A 21618-nucleotide genomic window follows, 5' to 3' on the forward strand; every position below is an offset into this window, starting at 1 on the left:
TAGATAAAGGACCTTAGAAAGTCTCGCTGTTTCACTCATTTCTTCGACGTTACTGCAGAAGTTTCTATAGGAGTCAATCTCTACCCCTATAAAGCCAACTTTTCATTGCAATGCCATTAGAAGAAAAAGTAATTAAAAAAATTCCACAAATTATCGCTCCACCTTAGTGTACATATGCATTTAATATTTCGTAATTTTTGTACTTTTATTTTATAATTTTTTTATACTCTTACAAAGGCAACTTTTCATTGCTAATAAAAATAAGAAAATACATTTTTTGCGCTAATCTTAAAATCTCAAATCAGTAATTGAGCTCCTGCTCCTATTTATGGCGTGCGTCTTGTTGTTGTGCCACAATTTGAGGGACCTACAATTTTAAGTCGACTCCGCACGGCCATTATTTTTTATGAGGAGCTTTTCATGGCAAAAATACAATCGGAGGTTTGCCATTGCCTGCCGAGGGGCGGCCGTTATTAGAAACAACTTTTCAATCATTTTCGGTTCCATGCACGGAGATTCAAACCTACGCACTTCCGTATGGTTGTCACGCATCAACTATTCGGCTACAGTGGCCGCCAAGTAATTGTGTACTTAAATATAACTTAACCATTTAAATCACAGTATAGATATTTCGTTTCTTTTTCTGCTTGACTGGCGCTTTAACCGTTCAAGCGATTTTGGCGAATATTTCCTTTGCTCCTTGTTTTCGCTAATACTAAATATTAATTCTCTTTTCTTCTATTCCTCAGCATCATCCTCCACTTCACTACTCATAATCGAAGCTTCATTCTCCAAACTCTTGTCGAGGATCGACGACGGAGTAGTAACTTTAGCGCAGGTGTATTGCAATTGAATGTTGTTGGCATGGCGCGATAGGGACTTCCAAATGCGCAGCAAATAGTTTTGATAGAAAAATTTGGCAAAGCGTAAGTCCGTGTGATTCACGCCACGCTGTCCCGCAGCAGCGCTGCTGCTATTCTTAGTGTAAAAATTAATTGTAGCCAGCATTTCGTCGCGTGTGATGGTGTTGAGTTGTTGCTTATCACGCGGATAACTGCCTTTGATGCTCGTCTCCATTTCGCAGAGCATGCGTTTAGAGCTTTGCAACAGTGCGTGCAGCTCACGTGCAATGCCACTTTGTGTGTGTAGGTATTTTTGATCCCATTGCTGTTGGATTTTGTAGAGATAGGCAAAGGAAGCGATGAACTTTTGCATGCTTTGATGCCAGCAAACGGGTGCGATCTGAAAGCAGGAGAAAAGAGCGGGTGTTATTTATGCAAGTAATAGGGAATGTAGAGAAATTTTAAGGAAAATATGCCATAAAAATAAATATTGTATTAAAATCTACAAAAACTATTTCCGTGCAGCTTTCAGTGCTTATGCGCAATGCCTGGCCTGCACTTTATGGCCTGAAACCTTTAGATTTGATTGATTTATTGTTTTTCCGCTGCCGCTGCTGCTGCCATTGCAACCGTCTCGCGACTTAACTTATGCAAATCAACGTATTGCGCCTCGGAGCAGTAAAATGTTTTTGTAACAGGTTTTGTGCAACAGTGAAATTGAAAAAACAAAAAAAAATTTCTTAAGATAAAAAAGGTACCCAGCACCTCTTAGCATCTGTCGACAGCTTTGCGCCTTCATGCCTTTTGCTGTTTTAATTCTTCGGCTTGCCTCTTTTCTTATCTATGCATCAGCATCCACCTAACAGCCTGCGCCCTGCTTTTTTGGCTTCTAATGAGCGCGCAGGCAAGTGCCCTCGTCAGCATAATCGTCCAGCCCTGAGGGTGGTCATTGTCAAGTTAACGCTTCAGCTGCCATGCCGCATTCCTGCCACGTTGTGGGGCAACACAAAAAAGGCATTGCCAGGGATTGCAAGTGTCTCGCCATGGACGGAGCGTGTGTGTTGCAAGTGTAGTGTGGCATGTGTAGTGGTTTTATTCCACGCCAACAGCTGACTATTGCAAGCCGGATTGTATTCCATTTTGCCGCTCAGCAATTTCGATTTTTAATTGACTTGTTGGAGTGAGCACAAGAAGTGTAAGCAAACGATTTTTGACGATTGGCAGGAAAGAAAGAATATATAACTACAAGAAGATGCAGCACCGGTCCGTTTCTTCAAAAAAGTAAGGTAGACAATTTTTCTACACAGAGAATTAATTGATTCTAAAAGGAAATGGTTTGTGCTCACCTTCCTACCATATTTTTATAAGAGTAATGGCTCGTAAGTGGCTAGACAGGGGGCCCTAGAGACGGTCTTATAGCAAAATGAGAGGATTGGTGTTTCCTTGAGAATCTGTGGTCTACTCTTGGAAAGATGGGTCTCGCATTAGGAGTAGACCACGGGTAGATCGGGGGCGCTCGAGAGTACTTCTAAGGCTAACAAAGCGGCAGCTGTCGAATTTGGTACGTGTCCTTAGCGGACATTATCCATTTGGAGTCCATAAGGCGAGGCTTGGGCTTCAAGTCCTTTGTGCAGAAGATGTCTGCATAACGAAGTAGAATCATCTCAGCACCTTCTTTACAACTGTACTGCTCTGATCAGGAAAAGGTTTAAACATCTGGGGTCTCACTTTTTCGCCACACCTGCGGATATTGCGCATTTAAATATCAAATATCAGCTAAATGTTAGGGGAGCTCCATTGGAGTAACAGTTCTTGACCGGATATAAATAAAGGTAGGTCCGGTAACGTAGAATCAACTGGCATGGGGCCACCGCGGTTGTTGTTGTTAATGTAGCAGCATAAACATTCCCCGTGCATATACGAGGAATGCTGCTGAAGTGACAGTCCTTGGCCGGATATAAATCCGGGTCGTTCTGGTTACGTAGAATCGACTGTCGTGTGAACGAACCGATTGTCGTGGGAACGTCCGACTGTTGTGATCTAATGGGCTGGTGCGTGACTACCATTGAGTAGTGACTGGATATAAAACCCGCTGTGAGCACGAAAAAACCAGAATGATGTGAAATAGGTTTTCACTAGTGGTCGCCTTTCAGCAAACATTGGCACACATCTTCGTGTAATAATGACATGAAGAAGATCTTTTAAAAAACAATGGCAGGTTGATTCGGAGACGTTGTAAAACTTTGCATCCCTTCATGCGAAGAAGCTCGTCAAGATACGTACTCCACGATTTCGAGGAGGGGCAGAAACGGCTGAGCCTCCATTTTCGGTTGCCCCTTAACACTGTTTGCTCTTATAGGCCTAAGGAATTCGCCATAATGGCGAACATATTCCCTTGATGCATCAGGAGTCTCAGGATACGGAAATGTCATAATTTGTAATAATCTACGCTTGAGGATTCCTGAAGGCTAAGAACCTCTAAAAAGCTGCAAACGACCCACAAAGGCTATGTCTTCGTCTTAAATAGAACCAAAGCTGCTAGACAGAGCTAGATTACTTGGTTGGGATGAAGTCCGAGTCATTCCGCTAAAATAGAACCGATTGCCATGGGAATGTTTTTTATCTTATCGATCTTGCTCATGAGTTCGTTGCAGTTGAACTGTAGGAGTTTAAAGCTCCTCAGGATCGCTCTCGCTATTCGAGGTGTGAGAAACGCGTGAGTTTGTCTACGTCGACCCCGCTCTGCGTTCCATTGTTATTGTAGCGGCCTGATGGTGATGGGCGATTGCGGATACAGAGCTCTTTAGCAGGGAGCAACGTAGTCACGTATCCCATCTTGGGTGATGCTTGGGCTGCAAAAACATACTAGCTGCTGGTCCTCGACTGGGGTCATTAGTTCAACTTTTGCTTCCTCAACAGAAGTGGGCGGTAATATGAGGTATGTAGTTCTAACGAGATTCCCTTTTCAAAGAAGTTTCCAAAATGGACATTTTTACAGGATATGTTGCCTTCTTCCAGCGGTTCTCATTGAGGAAAGCTTACAAACTTCAAGATTACTCCAAATTTTCTTTATCGACTTTGATTTCACACATTCAAACTCGTCTTCCTTGTAGAGTGTCAGGCTATGACCAAAGCCCTTACGTGGGTAACAAACTAACTCAAAATATGATAAAAATATAAAGTGGAAGATCCCTAAATTTCTTCGACAACCCATCAGTAATCTGCTCTGGTTCTTGGAACACAGCTGTGTTTAGGGAAATAAAGCAGCAGACGAGTGCACAAGGAAAGCATCTGGAAGACTGAGGTCAAGCATTCCAGCTACTCTGGCTTGTTTTGCTGATTTTGGACTGTTGAAGTTTGCGCTTGAATAGCTATATATTTCATATGTGAACTAATATGAACATTTGTAGATAATCTCTGTGCGATTAGTTATCCGTAAACTAGTAGAGGGAGAAGGGAGAGAGTAGAAGTGACGCACGAGGGAAGTGACGTTAATGAGCCAAAAATGTAGAACTTACTGAGGTAGTCGTAAGCGAGCATGGATAAATACTAATGGAGCAATGACAATATTCACCATATAGACCCGAAGCTCGGAGCCGCGCACTACGATAGACGCGTGGACTCAGCAGATTGTTTTCAAGACTTCTTATGCGCGTGTGTTGCACTACGAAGGATTTAGTTCAGAGTTTTGAAACACTTCTAATAGGTATCTAGGAAATATGTAAATTGGAATTAACAATCTTTGGTGTCGCTAACGGTCTCTCTCTTTCATATATCTGTTAGTGTTGCGCTTTTTCAACATATAAAAGAAAATATGGTATATTTCGCTATGTGGAGAAAAGTGTAAGGAAAAAAAATATAAAAAAAAGACGGGATTTTTAAGCAACATGAAATTTGCACTTTTTTGTACTAAAATTCAATGAGCGATAAGACTACATACCAAAAAATTTTCTAGGAATTCTAATTAAAATCCGTGGAATTGCGATACAAATTTGTGGAATTTTGTCTAAATTTTGCAGACGGCCGCCGTAGTCGAATGGATTGGTGCGTGACTACCTTTCGGAATTCAGAGCGAACGTAGGTTCGAATATCGGTGAAACTCCCAAAAAAAAGGAACCTTTTTTCCAATAGCGGTCGCCCCTCGGCAGGCAATGGAAAACCTCCGAGTGTAATTTTGCCTTGAAAAAGCTCCTTATACAAAAATATCGGCCGTTCGGAGTCGGCTTGAAACTGTAGGTCCCTCCAGACGCACACCACAAATAGCAGGAAGAGCTTGGCTTTCTTTGGACAAATAACATTATTTTGAGGACATTTGAGAGCAGTCACTCGTTGGTAACTATAGCCTGTCATCCGAATTCCTATAAAAAGGTTATCTTTGGGGTAGCCTATCTACTTCACCTTTCGCTTTTCGCTGTCACGTTTGTCACATTTGTCATGCCAATTTATCAGTTGCCATTCAAATATAGATTAGCATTGATCGACTGCTGAAGTATTGATTTGCGCAAATATGCGATCACACTCGCTGATAACACACACACACAAACATATATTTGCTTTCCGAATACACACAGAAATGTAGGTGAGCGCATTCGTACAAACATCTGGAAGAAGTGGAGCGTGCCATAGGCACTTGGGTTATTGATTAGACAGGTAAAAATCCCCTGCAGACGAAATGATGACACTCCACTCCAGAAAGACAATGTGTTTGTTCACATAATCAGTTTGGCGTTGGGTTTTTTCGCAAAAGCCCCCACGGATTGGCACACGCGGTGGCGGCATCACATGAACCCACGTAAGTGACTAAAAAAATGTGCAAACTTGTATGAGTTGCAATTTGTGTGAATGATAGTAACAGTGACGTAAATGGTGGAAGATTAAAATGAAAGGAAATAAAATAAAAAACGATTAATAATTAATAATTAATAATTGCAGAAGTCTCACCACAACTGCCCTGCGGTAAAAAATGGGACAGTCCATTAAGCAGTTTTTTGCCGTATACGAAAACTCCGCGCCAAACTAGTGAAAAATGGTTGCAAAGTGGAACAGTTGCTTATTCGACGCTGTCTGCACCACAGTGCAAGCTAAATAAAGTTTTTTGTTTCCTGACAAGCCTAAAGTAGTAGGTAGGTAGGGTGGCTGTCGCAACGATACATATAGGCCTTCCGTAGGTCAGTCCATTGTGATTAAAGTAGTGAAGTACTGCCTGAAATAGAACCAATTTAAATCTCCCCCAAAGCGTTGCAGGGTACACCAATAGTGCCTGCGCTATACCTTGGCTAGTTGAGAGCATTGCCTAGAAATAGCAGGAATAATCAGTGCGGTCCCTTAAGAAGCTAATGCTCTACTAACCCCTACTAAGCAATTCGATTTCCTACAGGGTACCACAGGTCTTATAGTCCAGAATAGGGCACATACACTCATAATTAGAGGAATCGTTGTTGCGGTGATCGCAGGCGTCAATGTGTCTGGTAATTTTATAAACGTATTTTTCCATAAAACTATTAGTTACTAATATCCGCTTGTGCTCGTGCCTACGTATGCACTTATAAGTGTATCACAGCGTAAGCGAGCATTTGTACTTCCTTTGAATGGGGTTATTTGGCGCTTGGTGGTTGTTGGTTTTATGCCGAATCGTCATATTGCTTTATTACTGCCCAACCCACATTTGGTGTGTGCATAATGAATGCGTCTGGCGAGCGCCATTAGTCATCGGGGCATATGTGCCGAGTACTTTTTTAACTATATTATTTGTATGTATGTATGCATGAATGTGCATAAGTATATCGGCTGATACGCTTTCTCTGAATTGTAGGTCACTTTTATTATAAAAACATGATTTTCATATCACTTTAAACTTACCGCTGCATTATGCTCCAGTGTAGGCAAAAACTTGTACTTTCGCTCATGGCGACGCCAGGCTCTCATATCCTCTATGTCGATCTCGTGAAATCTGCTACTCTTCAGGGTGTTATACTCCAAACGTACGGCTATGCGTAGACCTTTCATGTACTGTAAGAAGGAAGGAAAATTTAGTTAAAATATGTAAGCCAAGATGTCAATACACTTTTGATAAAAAATTAAGTAGATTACACGCAGTTATAAAATTTTCCTGAGTTTGCATGGGAGATAAAAATTTATAACAGAAAAATCCACTTTTACAGCGGAAAGAGTTCCATTAAAATTTTCATCGAAAGAATGAATTTATAATAGAAAAAGCTACTCTTACTGCAGAAAAAATTTGATTCAACTTTTTTTTGAAAAAATTAATGAAAATATAGTAGAAAATATTACTTTTATAGCGGTAAGAGTTCCATTAAAATTTTCTTCGAAAGGATGAAGTTATAACAGACAATACCACTTTTACTGCAGAAAAAATTTGATTCAACTTTTTGTTGAAAACATTAATGAAAATATAGTAGCAAATATCACTCTTACACCGGAAAGAGTTCCATTAAAATTTTCATCGAAAGGATGCATTTATAATAGAAAATGCTACTTTTACTGCAGAAAAAATTTGATTCAACTTTTTGTTGAAAAAATTAATGAAAATATAGTAGCAAATATCACTCTAACAGCGGAAAGAGTTCCATTAAAATTTTCATCGAAAGGATGAATTTATAATAGAAAATGCTACTTTTACTGCAGAAAAAATTTGATTCAACTTTTTATTTAAAAAATTAATTAAAATATAGTAGAAAATATCACTTTTACAGCGAAAAGCGTTCCACTAAAATTTTCATCGAAAGGATGAATTTATAATAGAGAATACCACTTTTACTACAGGAAAAATTTGACTCAACTTTTTATTTAAAAAATTAATTAAAATATAGTAGAAAATATCACTTTTACAGCGGAAAGAGTTCCATTAAAATTTCCATCGAAAGGATGAATTTATAATAGGGAATACCACTTTTACTGCAGAAAAAATTTGATTAACTTTTTATTGAAAAAATTAATGAACATATAGTAGAAAATATCACTTTTATAGAGGAAAGAGCTGCATTAAAATTTTCATCGAAAGGATGAATTTATAATAGAGAATACCACTTTCACTGTAAATAAAAATTTATATATTTCAATCAGTAGAAAATATTATTTTAAGCTAAATTCGATTTATGTATAATTATTATTAGTAATTATTAATTTTTCATCATAAATTTTGGCCATTTTTATAGCTGGATATTATTAGTCACCACTTGAGGTTTGTAATAAAATGAAAAAATGAAAAAAAATGGAAAAAATTAAATTAAAAATGTAATAATTTAAAAAATAATTAGTTTTTTATTATGTCAAATTGCCGAAAATATTCGTCCATTTAATGAAAAAATCATGCACTGCATAAAATATGTTAACAGCTATGAATGCTAAGAAAAAATATAAGCAAATATCTGCATTTTTTGAAAAAATTTCGAGTTCATCTATTGGACGAAAATAATGAGTTCTCAATAAATATTTATAAGTATTGTTGCCACAAGTGTTTATTTCAAATTTACGTATAAAGTTTTTTGAAAAACGCAACTCTCTGCTTTTAAACTAAATAACGCCACTTAGAAGAGACACTTTTCAAATTCGTCCTTTCGATGAAAAATTGAATCCAACTTTTCCTGCAGAAAAAGAGCTATTTTTTATTATAGGCTCGTCCTTTCGATGAAAATTTCAGTACATCCTTTTCCGCAGTAAAATAAATGTTTTAATCATCCACATCGACCCGAAATTACTGCAAGGTTATTTTATTCGACAAATCTTTATTAGTTACTAAAGCTCAAGCGGAAAATTGTTATTGGAATAGAGAACCAATTTTAGCTTAACGGATTGCTTGTAGTTGTAAAATTAATTTTCAATTTAAAAATGTTTAAGGAGCATAAAATGTATGAATATATGAAAATTGCTACAATTGGAATTTAAAACTAAGTAAAGCTATTTGGAATTGGAGTTTTTCAATTTCGTCCTTTCGAGGAAAAATTTAATCAACTTTTCCTGCAGGAAAAGAGCTATTTTTTATTACATATTCATCCTTTTGATGAAAATTGATGTAGCTTTTCATTTATGTAGTTTTTTTTCAAATTCGTCCTTTCGATGAAAATTTTAATACTTCCTTTTCTAAAGTAAAATCGATTTTTAAACATCCTCATCGACTCCAAATTACTCCAAGGTAATTTTATTCGCTCATTCGACAAATCTTTATTAGTTACTAAAGCTCAAGCGAAAAATTGTTATATGCATAGGCATACAATTTTAGTTAAACGGATTGTTTCTAGTTGTAAAATTAATTTTCAATTCAAAAATGTTTAAGGAGCATAAAATGTATGAATATATGAAAATTGCTACAATTAGAATTTTAAACTAAGTAAAGCTATTTGGAATTGGAGTTTTTCAATTTCGTCCTTTTGAGAAAAAATTTAATCCAACTTTTCCTGCAGGAAAAGAGCTATTTTTTATTATATATTCATTTTTTTTTATGAAAATTGATGTATTTTTTCAATTATGTAGTTTTTTTTCAAATTCGTCCTTTCGATGAAAATTTTAATACTTCCTTTTCTGCAGTAAAAGAGCTTTTTTAATGATTCTAATCGACTCGAATGATTAAAAAATCAAGGTTATTTTATTCGCTCATTCCATAAATCTTTCTTACTAAAGCACAATCGGAAAATTGTTATTGGAATAGACATGCAATTTTAGTTTAACAGAATATTTGTAAATATAAAATTAATTTTTTCAAAAATGTTGAAGAAACTTAAAATGTATAATTTCTGAAAATTACTACAGTTAAAATTTTAAGCTAAATAATGGTATATAGAGTGGAATTTTTGAAATTCGTCCTTTCGATGAAAATTTCAAAACATCCTTTTCAGCAGTAAAATTAATTTTTTATTCATCCTTTTGCTAACGAAATTAAATCAACTTTTCCTCCATAAAAAAACTAATTTTTCGTTTAAATTCATCCTTTCGATGAAAGAGATTTTTTAATCATCCTTTTGCTAACGAAATTAAATCATCTTTTCCTGCAGAAGAAAGCTATTTTTTCGTATAAATTCATCCTTTCGATGAAAGAGATTTTTTAATCATCCTTTTGCTAAAAAAATTAGCGCCACTTTATCTGGAGAAGAGCTATTTTCTATTATAAATTCATCTTTTAGATGAAAATTTATGTAGCTTTTTACACAAGTAAATGTGGTTCTTTCTATTAAGAATTAATTTCTCGTATGAAAACTTGAAGTAAATTTTTTCCTCAGTATAAGCGGTATTTTCATTATAAATTCATCCTTTCGGTGAACTTGAACTCCTTTCTCAGTGAAAGTAAAATTTTCTGTTATAAATTAATTTCTTGGACAAGCTAGCATCTAGCATCTTTTCCTGCTGTAAAAATTATCTTTTATAATTCACCCTTTCGATGAAAATATTAATGCATCTACTTCTGCTGTAAAAGAGAACTTTCTTAAATTATTCTTTCAAATAGAAATGTTATGCAATTTTTTTCGCAATAAGGGATGCATTTTCTATTATTAAAAATTCATCCTTTTTTATAATGCATAATTTTGTATAATATGATCTTTTTCCATAAAGACGCCTTCGATAAAAAAATGCAGTAAAATCTATCTTTCATCCTTTCGATGAAAATTTTTGTGGAACTTTTTCCACGGTAAATTTTTCATTAATTATTTTCATTAATTTTTTCGATGAAAATTTTAATTAAATTTATTCTGCAGCAAAAGTAGCATTTTCCTTTATTAAAAATTCATCCTTTCGGTAAACGTTTTCACGGAACCTTGTTTTCAGTTAGAATGAGACTTTTTTATAATGGATATTTTGCACACAAGTGATTTTTTCCACAAAGATCCTTTCGATAAAAAAATGTAATGCATCTTTTTCTGCAGTAAAAGCTATCTTTCATCCATTCGACGAACATTTTTATATAACTTTTTTCATGGTAAATGTTGTATATTCTACCTTATTTTCATTATTTTTTTCTATGAAAATTTTCATTAAATTTTTTCTGCATTAAAATAAGCATTTTCTATTATAAATTTATCTTTTCGATGAAAATTTTAATGAAGCTTTTTATTTCTGTTACAAACTAAGTTGTTGAATCAATGTTTAAGCATATTTTTTGCTGCAAAAATTACCTTTTATTAATTCATCCTTTAGATGAAAATATTAATACATATATTTCTGCTGTAAGCTTTCCTAAATTTATGCATCCAATGAAAAATGGGATACAATTTTTTTAGCAGTAAAAGAGGCATTTTCTATTATTAAAAATTCATCCTTTCGATGAAAATTTTTGTGGAACTTTTTCCACGGTAAGGGTGGTATTTTCTACTATATTTTTGTTAATTTTTTCAACGAAAAGTGGAATAAAATTTTTTCTGCAGTAAAAAAGCATTTTCTATGAAAATTCATCTTTTCGATGAACTTTTTGATGGAACTCTTTCCGTTGTAAAAGAGGCGTTTTTTGTTATAAATTGTTTTTTTTTTCGATGCACATTTGAATGCATCTTTTTCTGCTGAAATCGTGAGTTTTTCTGAATTTATTCTTTCGATAAAAAACGTTTTATTGGAAGTTTTTTGCAGTAGAAAAGGCATATCCTTTTATAGATGCATCGTTTTGATGAAAGTTTCAAATCAAAGTTTTCTTCACTATAAGAGGTCTTTTCTTTGGAGATTCCTTCGGTAAAAAAATTTTTCTAAATTTTGTGCCATAAAAATGGTATTCTCTTTGTTAAAAATTAAATTTTTCGATAAGAATTAGAACTTAATTTTTCCAACAATATATTATTTCTGCATATATCGAATGCATATCCATTCGCTCTTTTAAGTCGCACTTGCTTTCACTTTTCACTCACCAACTGTATGTAATCGTGACTAAGGTCCTCCGCGAGCTCATCACCACTCCAAGCGCTGTCCATCCCACAAACATTTTGCCATTCCGGTTCGTCATCGCTCCTGCTCAGTGCTTTGTTAACGCCATTGTGTCGTTTATACAGACGTCGCACTTGCCCCAAGTACCCGTGATCATCGCCAGTCTCATTCTCTGCACCAACTTTGTGCTTGTCGTGCATAAATCGTGTCAGTTCATGCAACAAATTCAACGTATCCTCAACGGACTCCAACGATTCCGATTTAGTGTGCGTTCGGTGCACCAACGAGGCGGCAGAGCTGCGCTCAGGCATTTGTGCGAAAACCGTGAAAGTGACGATGACGAAGACAAACAATGAATAGCTGGGCTTCTTTGTAGTAGCCTGACGGGCAGGTGGGCAAATTGCATGCGGGCTGCACACATATTCCACTTGATAACAGTAGTCTGTAAGTAAGTATTTCCAAGTTATTTAAAATATGTGAGAAAAATTTTACATTTATCGATTGTGGGGAAAATATTGTGAAATTGAAATTATCAGTAATAGCAGTAAATTTGCTATCTATTTACTTATAGGAGGCCAAATGCTAATTGCGGCGAAAAATCCCCCACTCTATTTAGTTAGAATACGCCTTTAATTGTGTTTCTGCGAGTATCTCTCGTCTATCAACTTTTTCACGACATTAATTATGCATCAGTTAGCTTTGCATTACACCATAAAAATTCCCAAGCAGCAGGCAGTAGTAGCAGCAGCAGCAACACTTGAACACCCCACCAGCCCACACACCAACGGCGACTACTATGCAGCAAGCTGGCGGAGGGCAAAAGTTTGAGTGAAAGAGTAGTTGTACACACAGCGATGAGGCAGTGAGCAGCAGAGCGCCTCACTCAAGTACTGCTGGTTAGTATTTGCAAAGTGGGTGCGCTCGCTGGGGGCATACAGCATGAACGTTCGAACCTAACAGCGTTCGGTTAGTTTGTTTGTTGTCACTGAGTGCACACACCTCGCACTCACCCATATACACGTACACGTACAGCCGCTCGCACGCAGTGCAACTCTCTTAGCCAAGCACTCGATTTGGCATTTTTATGAATGAAATGCCGGAATGCCGCACAGCTGATCACTGACTTGCTGTTGAGTATTTGCTCACACCTCTTTCCTTTGGAGAAACGGTGTGTAACCATGTGTGTAAATATATGCATGTGCATGTGTGGGGAGATAATATTAATGAAGTAATCAGAGTGGGGAAGGTGGAGGTATGCAGTGGGCGCGTGAATTTATTTTGTTATCTCTTCTAGTTTTTTCTCTGCATAACAAGAGCACTTGAATGCTGTTGCTTGCATTGTTGCTGATTTATTTATAATGCCTCTGAGTGCTAATAAGCGCAAACGGAAAGAGGTGTTTGAATTATTAATTACTGTCTAATCTTAAGTAAATATTTATTGCTATTTATAACAGCCAGAATTTTGCGGAAGAAAAAACGAGATGTTTTATAAAATGAATTTAATTTTATAGGTGAATAAGTTTTTTGCCACCCCCGTTTCAAGATATTTTCTTTAAATATATATAAAATTTTTTTTTCGGCAGCAATTTTTGCTTGCCTCAAAATATTTGCAGTGCATTTCAACTTTTTCGAACCAAATAATGTTCCTTCCAGCCAGCGCTTCACTCAATCGCCTACTTATCCCAGAAAAGTAAACAAAAAAAAAAACCAATCAAATAACCAGCTTGAGTTGCTATTCAAATTAAAGATGATGTAGAAATCATTGCCCAATTCAATCACTCTGCCACTTCACATCCAAAATTAAATCTATTACTCATACACGTACATATGTATGTATGTATGTCAGACGAGAAGGTAACAACTAAGCAATCAACCACATGAGCCCATCTTTATGGCCTTCTGTTTTTTCTGCTTGTTGAATCATCAATAAATTTCGATAATTGGCTCATCTTTTTGATGAATTTTTTTTTGTCCTACAAGTTTTTTTTGTCTGCAGATTTGATTGTAGATTTGGCTGCAATTGAAAAGTAGAAGCGTAAGTGAAAATATATCGGGAGCTTCACTTCCACGCAGTATTCCAGGAAAATATCTGTTGCTTAAATTGAGAGCGTCTGCTATTTTTGAATATTTCTAAAGAAATTACGGTACTCCTGTGCTTGAACTATAACTCGATTACAATTGGAGTTAATCAGACAAAGCCTTGAAGTCTGGCAGTCAGGTTTTAAGAGCTTTTAAAATTTCTTAGTTAGACAAAAAAAAGTTTTTCGGTAGTTAATTAATCGAAGCTTCCTTTTTATTAAATACAGGGCTTTTAGATATAATAACGTTTACTTTATTTTCATAAGCTTTCATGCTTAGTTTACTAACTGAGAGCTTGCGTCCAGGCTATCTTGTTACAGTGTTTTTATAAAATATATATATTGAATTTTGTTTAATAGCTTAAAAGCTTTTAAATGGTCTTCGTGAGCTTTGATTCTGATCTTGCGAACTAACAATTCATGAAGTTAATATTTTTAATATTTTATAAATTTATTATTTTACTAATTTTATTATTTTTATTAATATTTTTATATTATTTATTAATATTTTTATATTTCTATTAAAATGATGGCACTCCGTTAGTTGAACTATGATTCCATTTAATGGAGACTTCTTTAGCGCAAGCTTTAAAGTCGCTAATCCCGCTTTTCTGTGCTTTTAAGTTTTCCTAGTAAAACAAGCAACAAAAAGCTTTTCGAAAGTTCAATATTTGAAGCTTGCAGCCATGCCACCCAAAGAGCTTTTCCGCATGTATTGCATTTCCTTGATTAGCTTATTAGTATTTACTTAGATTTTATGGGAGTAAAATGCTTTTGTGCATAGATTAAATTTATTTTATTAACGCAAAAGCTTGTATTCTTTTTTTGAAGACTTTCATGATAACTGAACATTTTTCGCCAATCCACATAAAGTGCTTTTTAGAGAGGTGATTGTTAGAGTTTTACGTTTCATCTAAAAAGCTTTCAAATAACTTTTGCAAACTTTGTTTTGCACAAAGCGATGCCCTCGTTTCTGCTAAAAAACTTCATTTATTGGCTTGGAAGCTTCAAATAGTCAAATCACATCGCATCAAAATGAAAATTTGCTTGAGCTAAGTGATATTTTCGTTCCATCTATAAGCTTTCTTTGCAGGCATGAAAGCTTTCACATAATTTTTGGCTAAGCTTTGGCTTAGACTAAGCGTTGGTTTCGTTTCATCAAAAAAGCTTTCTTTACAAGCTTGAAAGCTTTTATAAAAGTTTAGCAAGCTATTTCTGGCAAGCAAAATCTTTTTTTTACTAGCTTCAAAGCTTAGACATCATTTTAGCAAGCTTTGCTTTAGACTAAGCGATGTTTCCGCTTCATTTAAAAAGTGTTCGTTACTAACTTGAAAGCTTTCACATAATTTTGGCAAGGAAAACGTTTTCTTTACTAGCTTGATAGCTTTCTCATAATATTAGCAACTTTCTTGCTAACTTGCTTTCGACTAAGCGATGCTTGCGTTTCCATCTGAAAAGCTTACTTTAAAAGGTTGAGAGCTTTCATATGATTTTAGTAGGATTTACATTCGTCTAAGCGATGTTTGCATTTTATCTAACAAGCTTACTTTAAAAGCTTGAAAACTTTCATATAATTTTAGCAAGCGAAATGTGTTCTTTACTAGCTTGAAAGCTTTGAAAATTATGTCACGTAAGCTTTCATTTCGACTAAACTATGTTTTGTTTCGACATAAAACGCTTTCCTTACTAGCTTGAAAGCTTTCACACAATTTTAACAAGCTTTGCTTTAGACTAAGCGATGCTTGCGTTTCATCTAAAAAGTTTTCTTTACTAGCTTGACAGCTTTCACTTAATTTAGCAAGCTTTCCTTGGCTTATCATAATACTACATTTGATGTTTTATAGCAAATGCTAGAAATTATTTCATTGCAACTTTCAAAAACTTTGATTTTTAATGTTTTTTATTAAAATTTTAAGCTTTCACTTCAATCATATATGTTCAAACAGCTTCCACTTGTCTATGCAAGCTAAAGCAACTTTAATTTTCAGTGCAGAGCTTTGAGCAAAGTAAGTTTTCTGAAGCTTAATGCATTTGTGGAAACTTGTCTTATTTTATACCGGCTCAAAATCTTGTTAAGGAAAAAAAATTTTAAATATTTTAAGTTTAAATAAAAACAATCATAAAGGGTTAAAAAAAACAAAAAAAAAAAAATTTTTGATACTTCATAAGTTGTATGAAATTCTTGAATCATTCTTCAGGTCTTAAATATTTGCTATATACAAAGCCTTTCAAGCATTCTTAAATCTTATTATAGCTTAGCGCATTTCTATACTCGTACACTTCATTTTGCTATTTGGCGTAGAAATTTGCGTCTGCTGCCTTCACACGCTAATTGAATTTACAGTTTGTTGAAGGGTTTAACAGCATTTTAGGGGAAGTTTTTATTCGCCTAAAAAAAATCTGAAATTGCGAAATACTTTGAAGCAACTTCCGTCTAAGGCCTGTGCGCCTAGTTTTATTGGCTTTGGAACAGGCCTGAGCTATCGAAGTGTGAAATGCGCTATGTAACTAAGTTCCGTTAAATTGCCCTCACTAATTTACAATACAGCGCGAACTTAAATAAAGATTTGATCATATTCTCGTAAAAGCTCATTACATAGCTTAGAAAACTTCTCACACCTGTTGGTCAATATTTATAAACAAAATGCTTATTAATGAATAGACAGTGGCAAACAGATAGCGTATGCGAGAATATGTATGTGTGTGTATGCATGCCAGTATGTAATTGTCACACTTCCACACGGTGTGGTGAGGTCGTTCATTGATTTATTATATCAATATTTTTTAAAATTTTATTCAACAGCAAAAAGTGCATAAGTGACTATTTATACCATATATATGTATGTGTGTATGTACTTAGGTGTCTTGAGGCTTGGCAACTCTCCGCCTTGTATTTGTTTGATAACAAAGTTAATTGGCACACGACGTGACCAACGCACTACTGGCAGCGTTTTCGCGGGCATTTAGAGTGCGAATACCCGCATCTCCGCCTTATACCTACTTCCACCTTGTTTGATCACGAGTAATTGGTTGTGCTATCAGTTTGATAAGAGAAAGATACACACACACACACACACGCACGTTTATTTCAAACATACAGCGTCGTCTACGAGTGCGTGGCTTTTATAGCCAGTCTACCGCCCACTTTTTGCACTGGCGTTGACTAACACAGCGCAGCGCATAGCGTCACATTGATTGGGTGCTGAATAAAATTTATGGTTGAGCGGCAAACAGCAATTTCCTATGAATTTCACCAGAATTTTAGATTAGTCACTCATTCGCATTTGCTGGTATATGTATGTATGTATAACGGCATGTCGGCGTGGAGAGGCAATCAACCAACCAGCCAACCAGCTAGCCAAGCAAACGGTGTAGTGTTTATGGCCTTACGAACAGCTGACAACTAGCGGTTGTGTGTTTCGACCTGTTTGAGAGAGCGAGCGCGCCAGCTGGGGGAAGAGGTGGAATAATTGATTTTATTTTAATTTTTTTGTTTGTTTTTGTTACTCTTTTCGGCTTCACCAGTTCGTATGCTTTGAAAGGTTTTTGATGACTCGTCGCTTCGCTGGGCGCAACTTGACCGCGCGTATTGCCGTAGGGCACGGATGGCAACAAATTGGGCGCAAAAAATAAAAATTATTGAAATTGAGTATAAATATTAACTGTTCATGTGTCTGTACTCGTATGTATGTGTGCATGTATGTAAGTGGGTGAAGAATTGTCAAGTGTAATAGCATAAAATCTTCGTTGCTCAGATTTGTACTTCACCTGCTGAAATCTGAAATTGTTGAACTGTTGGAGCACAAATCTGCGTGCATAAACTTGTGCTTATAATAATAGCAGCGCGACATACTGAAAAATTTTGGCAATTTATGCATTCTTTATTTTTTTCTTTGTAAATTTTGGTAATTTAAAAAGCCACACATTGTAAAAAAGAAACTAAAAAAAAATCAACAAATTTTCTTCAAAATTTTAGAGCGTTTATTCAGAATGTTTAGAAAAAATTCGTGTATCCCGTTATGTGGCCCTCTGAGTTTTGGTGTATATAACATTTTTGCCGGCAGGCAATGGCAAATCTCTGAGTCTACTTTTGCTTTGAAAAAGCTGCTCATAACACACGGAATACACTTCATTTTACTGAATTTTGATTTTTCATAGTTGGCAACCCTATTCAAAAACATATTCACAACAAACATGTTTGATACTCTTTTTCGTATGACCCCTATAGCCTTATTTCCGTATTATTTATTAAATTGAATTAACTATCATTTCGAACACAGCCATCCGAAGACAGTTAAAAAATTTGCTTTCTTAAATTTATTGCATTTGATATATGCTGAATTACTTAAATTTTTTCAGTACTAAAATTTCATTTAACGCTTAAACAAGTTTAAAAACATTTTGGAAATTAAGACTTAAACCATTTTCATGTGGCATTTTATTTTAGATAACTTTTTATTTTTATTAAATAGATGGAATTTAATTCTTAAACAGGTGGCAACGCTATTCAAAAATATTTTGGATATTAAGACTTAAACCTTTTTTCATGTAGCATTTTATTTTAGATAACTTTTTATTTTTCTTAAATAGATTGAATTTAATACTTAAACAGGTGGCAGCGCTGCTCGAAAAATATTTACTAAATTAAGATTTTATAAACATTTTTTCATTGAAACTCATATTATAATATATTGCTTATTTTATTACGTTTACTTGAGCTTAATTTTTAAAACAGGTGGAAACTCTATTCAAAAGTAGTTTCAAAATTAAGGTCTGTTAAACCTTTTTCATGCGGCACCTGTATTGGAATATTTAATTGAACCCATTAATTTTATTTTATTTAACTTCTTACTTTTTTAATTAAATTCTCAATTTTTTTAAATTTCATGCTCAAAAAGGTGGCAACGCTGTTAAGAAGTTTTTTCGAAATAAGCTCTCTCAAATTTATTGTAATTGACACATGCTGAATTATTTAAATTACTTCTTATAACTCAGTATATTGAATTTAATGCTTAAAAAGTTGGCAACACTGTTCGGAAAACATTTTAAAAATTAAAATTTTGTAATTCTCTTTTTGTTAACACCCATACTATTATATATTACTTATTTTCGTTAGTTTAATTGAGCAAAATTTTTAAAACTTGTGGCAACCCTATTCAAAAATAGTTTCGAAATATAGATATTTTAAGTACGTTTTACATATGGCACCTTATTGCAACATTTGAAGAATTTGTTCATTTTATATTAGCTAACTCTTTATATTTTAAAATTTATTAAAGTTAATACTGAAACAGGTAGTAAAACTTTTTAAAAATATTTTTGATATTAAGATTTTGTAAGTCGCCTTTCTTTCACACCGATATTATTATATATCACTTATTTTAGTATGTTTACTTGAGCCTCAATTTTAAAACAAGTGGCAACCCTATTCGAAAATAGTTTCGAAATTAAGGTCTGTAAGCTTTTCTCAGGTGGCATTTTATTTTAGTTAGCTTGTAATATTTTTCAATGCACTGAAATTAATGCCTACACAAGTGGCAACGCTCTTTAAAAATATTTTCGATATTAGGATTTTTTAAATCTCTTTTCTCTGACACCCATTTTGTTAAATATCACTTTTTTATTTTGTTTATTTGAGCTTAATTTTTAAAACAGGTGGCAATCCCATTCAAAAATAATTTCAAAATTAAGATCTCTTAAACCTTCTTCAAGTTGAATATTATTTTATTTAACTTTTTATGCTTTATCATTAATTGAATTTAAACAGGTGGCAACACTCTTTAAAAATAATTTTGAAATTAAGATTTTTTAAATCACTTTTCTTTGACAGCCATTTTGTTATATACATATAACTTTGTCATTATGTTTATTTGCGCCTAATTTTTCAAAAATGTGGCAGCCCCATTCAAAAATAGTTTGAAAACTAGGATCTCTTAAATCTTCTTCAAATGACATATTATTTTATTTAACTTTTTAATGTTTTTTAATTTATTGAATTTAATGCTTACACAGGTGGCAACGCTATTGGAACAATGTTTTCGAAATACCATGTTTTTAAATCTCTTTTCTTTGATACTCATATTGTTATGTAATTATTTTTTTAACAGGTGGCAACTCTATTCAAAGATAATTTCGAAATTAAGGTCTCTTAAACTTTTTTCATGTAATAACTTAGTTTAGCTGACTTTTTATTGTTTTAATTTGCTGAATTTAATGTTTAACAAGTGGCAACGCTGCATTGGAATATTTGATTGACTTTATCTCGACTCTCTCAAAAAGTAGTCTAAAATATCTGTATGCAAAATTTCATCCAAATCTGTTTAGCCATTTTTGCGTAAGTGAGTCATAAACATCCAAACTCACAAACCTCCAAATGTACAAACCTCCAAATGCACAAACCCCCAAATACACCAACCCTCAAATACACAACATTTCTCATTTATAATTTCAGTAGAATATCACAGGAATCCGGCTTAGCACGAATGTACCTTATATAACACACACACACACATAATATACATACTTCGCTTGGAAGTTCCCGCTTGCGCTATAAATAGATGCCAGTCTAAAATTAGCCTCAATTGCCATTCAAAATTGTTATTGTCTCAATTTCGGATAATACTTAGCGTAGGCTTCCTCCTCCACAAAATTTACTCAAGTAAAAAAACTATACAAATTAATTCAATTTCTCAGCTGTCGCCCAACAGTCAAGTTAATGATGTGTCAAACTATCGTTCCAATATACTCTTATGTATATAAATATGCATGTATGTATGTATGTATGTGGGAAATAAAAAAGGCAAAACAAACAATCAGTTCAACACAGTTCAGCTCAGTTCCCCACCGATCCCCGTCGCTCGCTTTGCTTCATATTCAGCCACAGTTCATCCGTTTGCTACTTGTATTTCAATCCGTTGTGGGCGCGTATACCGAAATTTGCATACCCAATTCGTAAAGCGTGAAAAAAACTGTTTAAAATTTGTGTGTAGCGCATGCCAATTAAGTTGAGCGGTAGCAACGACGACGACGACGGAGAACGGCAGCTGAGGCTGCTTATGTTAAAAAAATTATGACAACGCTAAATATAAACAAATACGAGCACGAGTGAGTTTTATGTTGTCGTAGGTCGTGACTGGCCTTGCCTTATGTGGGTAGTGAGGTAAAGAGAAACAGCTCTAACGGTGCTGACAGCTTTTAGCTGATAATTATTGTATTGACGAGAGCAGGGTTTTTATTACTTTTGTTTTATCAAAAAATTTGCTGTTTTACGGCAAAATGCTATTAATTTCAAGTTTATTAGCCAAATCATTGATTTCGCAATTAGAAAAGGGTTAGACGTTTTAATCAACTTACTTTTGGCGATATCAATTATGTATTCCGACGACATTGTACGATAAAGGGCTACTATCAAATCAATTATGTCATTGGCAGCATAAAGAAATGGTATTTCACATCCTCATGAAAATGAAACATGTAATCTCATTGATGTCAACTCGCCCTGAAGGAAGCTAAAATAGGTAGGGAGCCATGAGCTGAGTTTCAGTGGGAGTTCATTCGTAGCAAAACTGAAATTTCTTTCATTAATTTATAGGCAAGTGAAATAGTTGAAGTACCACTCTGGCACTCCTCAAGTAGCACTAAAGCGCTGTTTTGAACCCTTAAGAGATCTCCAATGGCCAGCTAGAGCTATTGATGTATGGGAATCGAGAAGGTTGATGGGATTTAGGTTGGCGCACTGCCTCACGCTGTTGAAGAAACCAGCACCCAGTGACCTTAATTTGTATTTTACACATATTTTGTTAATCCACGTCTGAAAGTAGGTAAGATGACCAAGGGAA

General features: G+C 34.7%; 1 protein-coding gene across 1 annotated transcript; it reads right to left on the reverse strand.

The window, feature by feature from the left end:
- Window positions 1-738: 738 nt before the first annotated feature.
- LOC128856533 (uncharacterized) lies at window positions 739-21167 on the reverse strand. Its single transcript, XM_054091837.1, has 4 exons — window positions 21134-21167; window positions 11687-12144; window positions 6702-6851; window positions 739-1242 (listed from the first exon to the last, which is right to left on the reverse strand). Exons 1-4 carry the CDS (start codon window positions 21165-21167, stop codon window positions 739-741), a joined length of 1146 nt encoding a protein of 381 aa, XP_053947812.1.
- Between the last annotated feature and the right edge of the window lie 451 nt (window positions 21168-21618).

This window comes from Anastrepha ludens, chromosome 3, assembly GCF_028408465.1.
Source record: "Anastrepha ludens isolate Willacy chromosome 3, idAnaLude1.1, whole genome shotgun sequence".
NCBI lineage: Eukaryota > Metazoa > Arthropoda > Insecta > Diptera > Tephritidae > Anastrepha > Anastrepha ludens.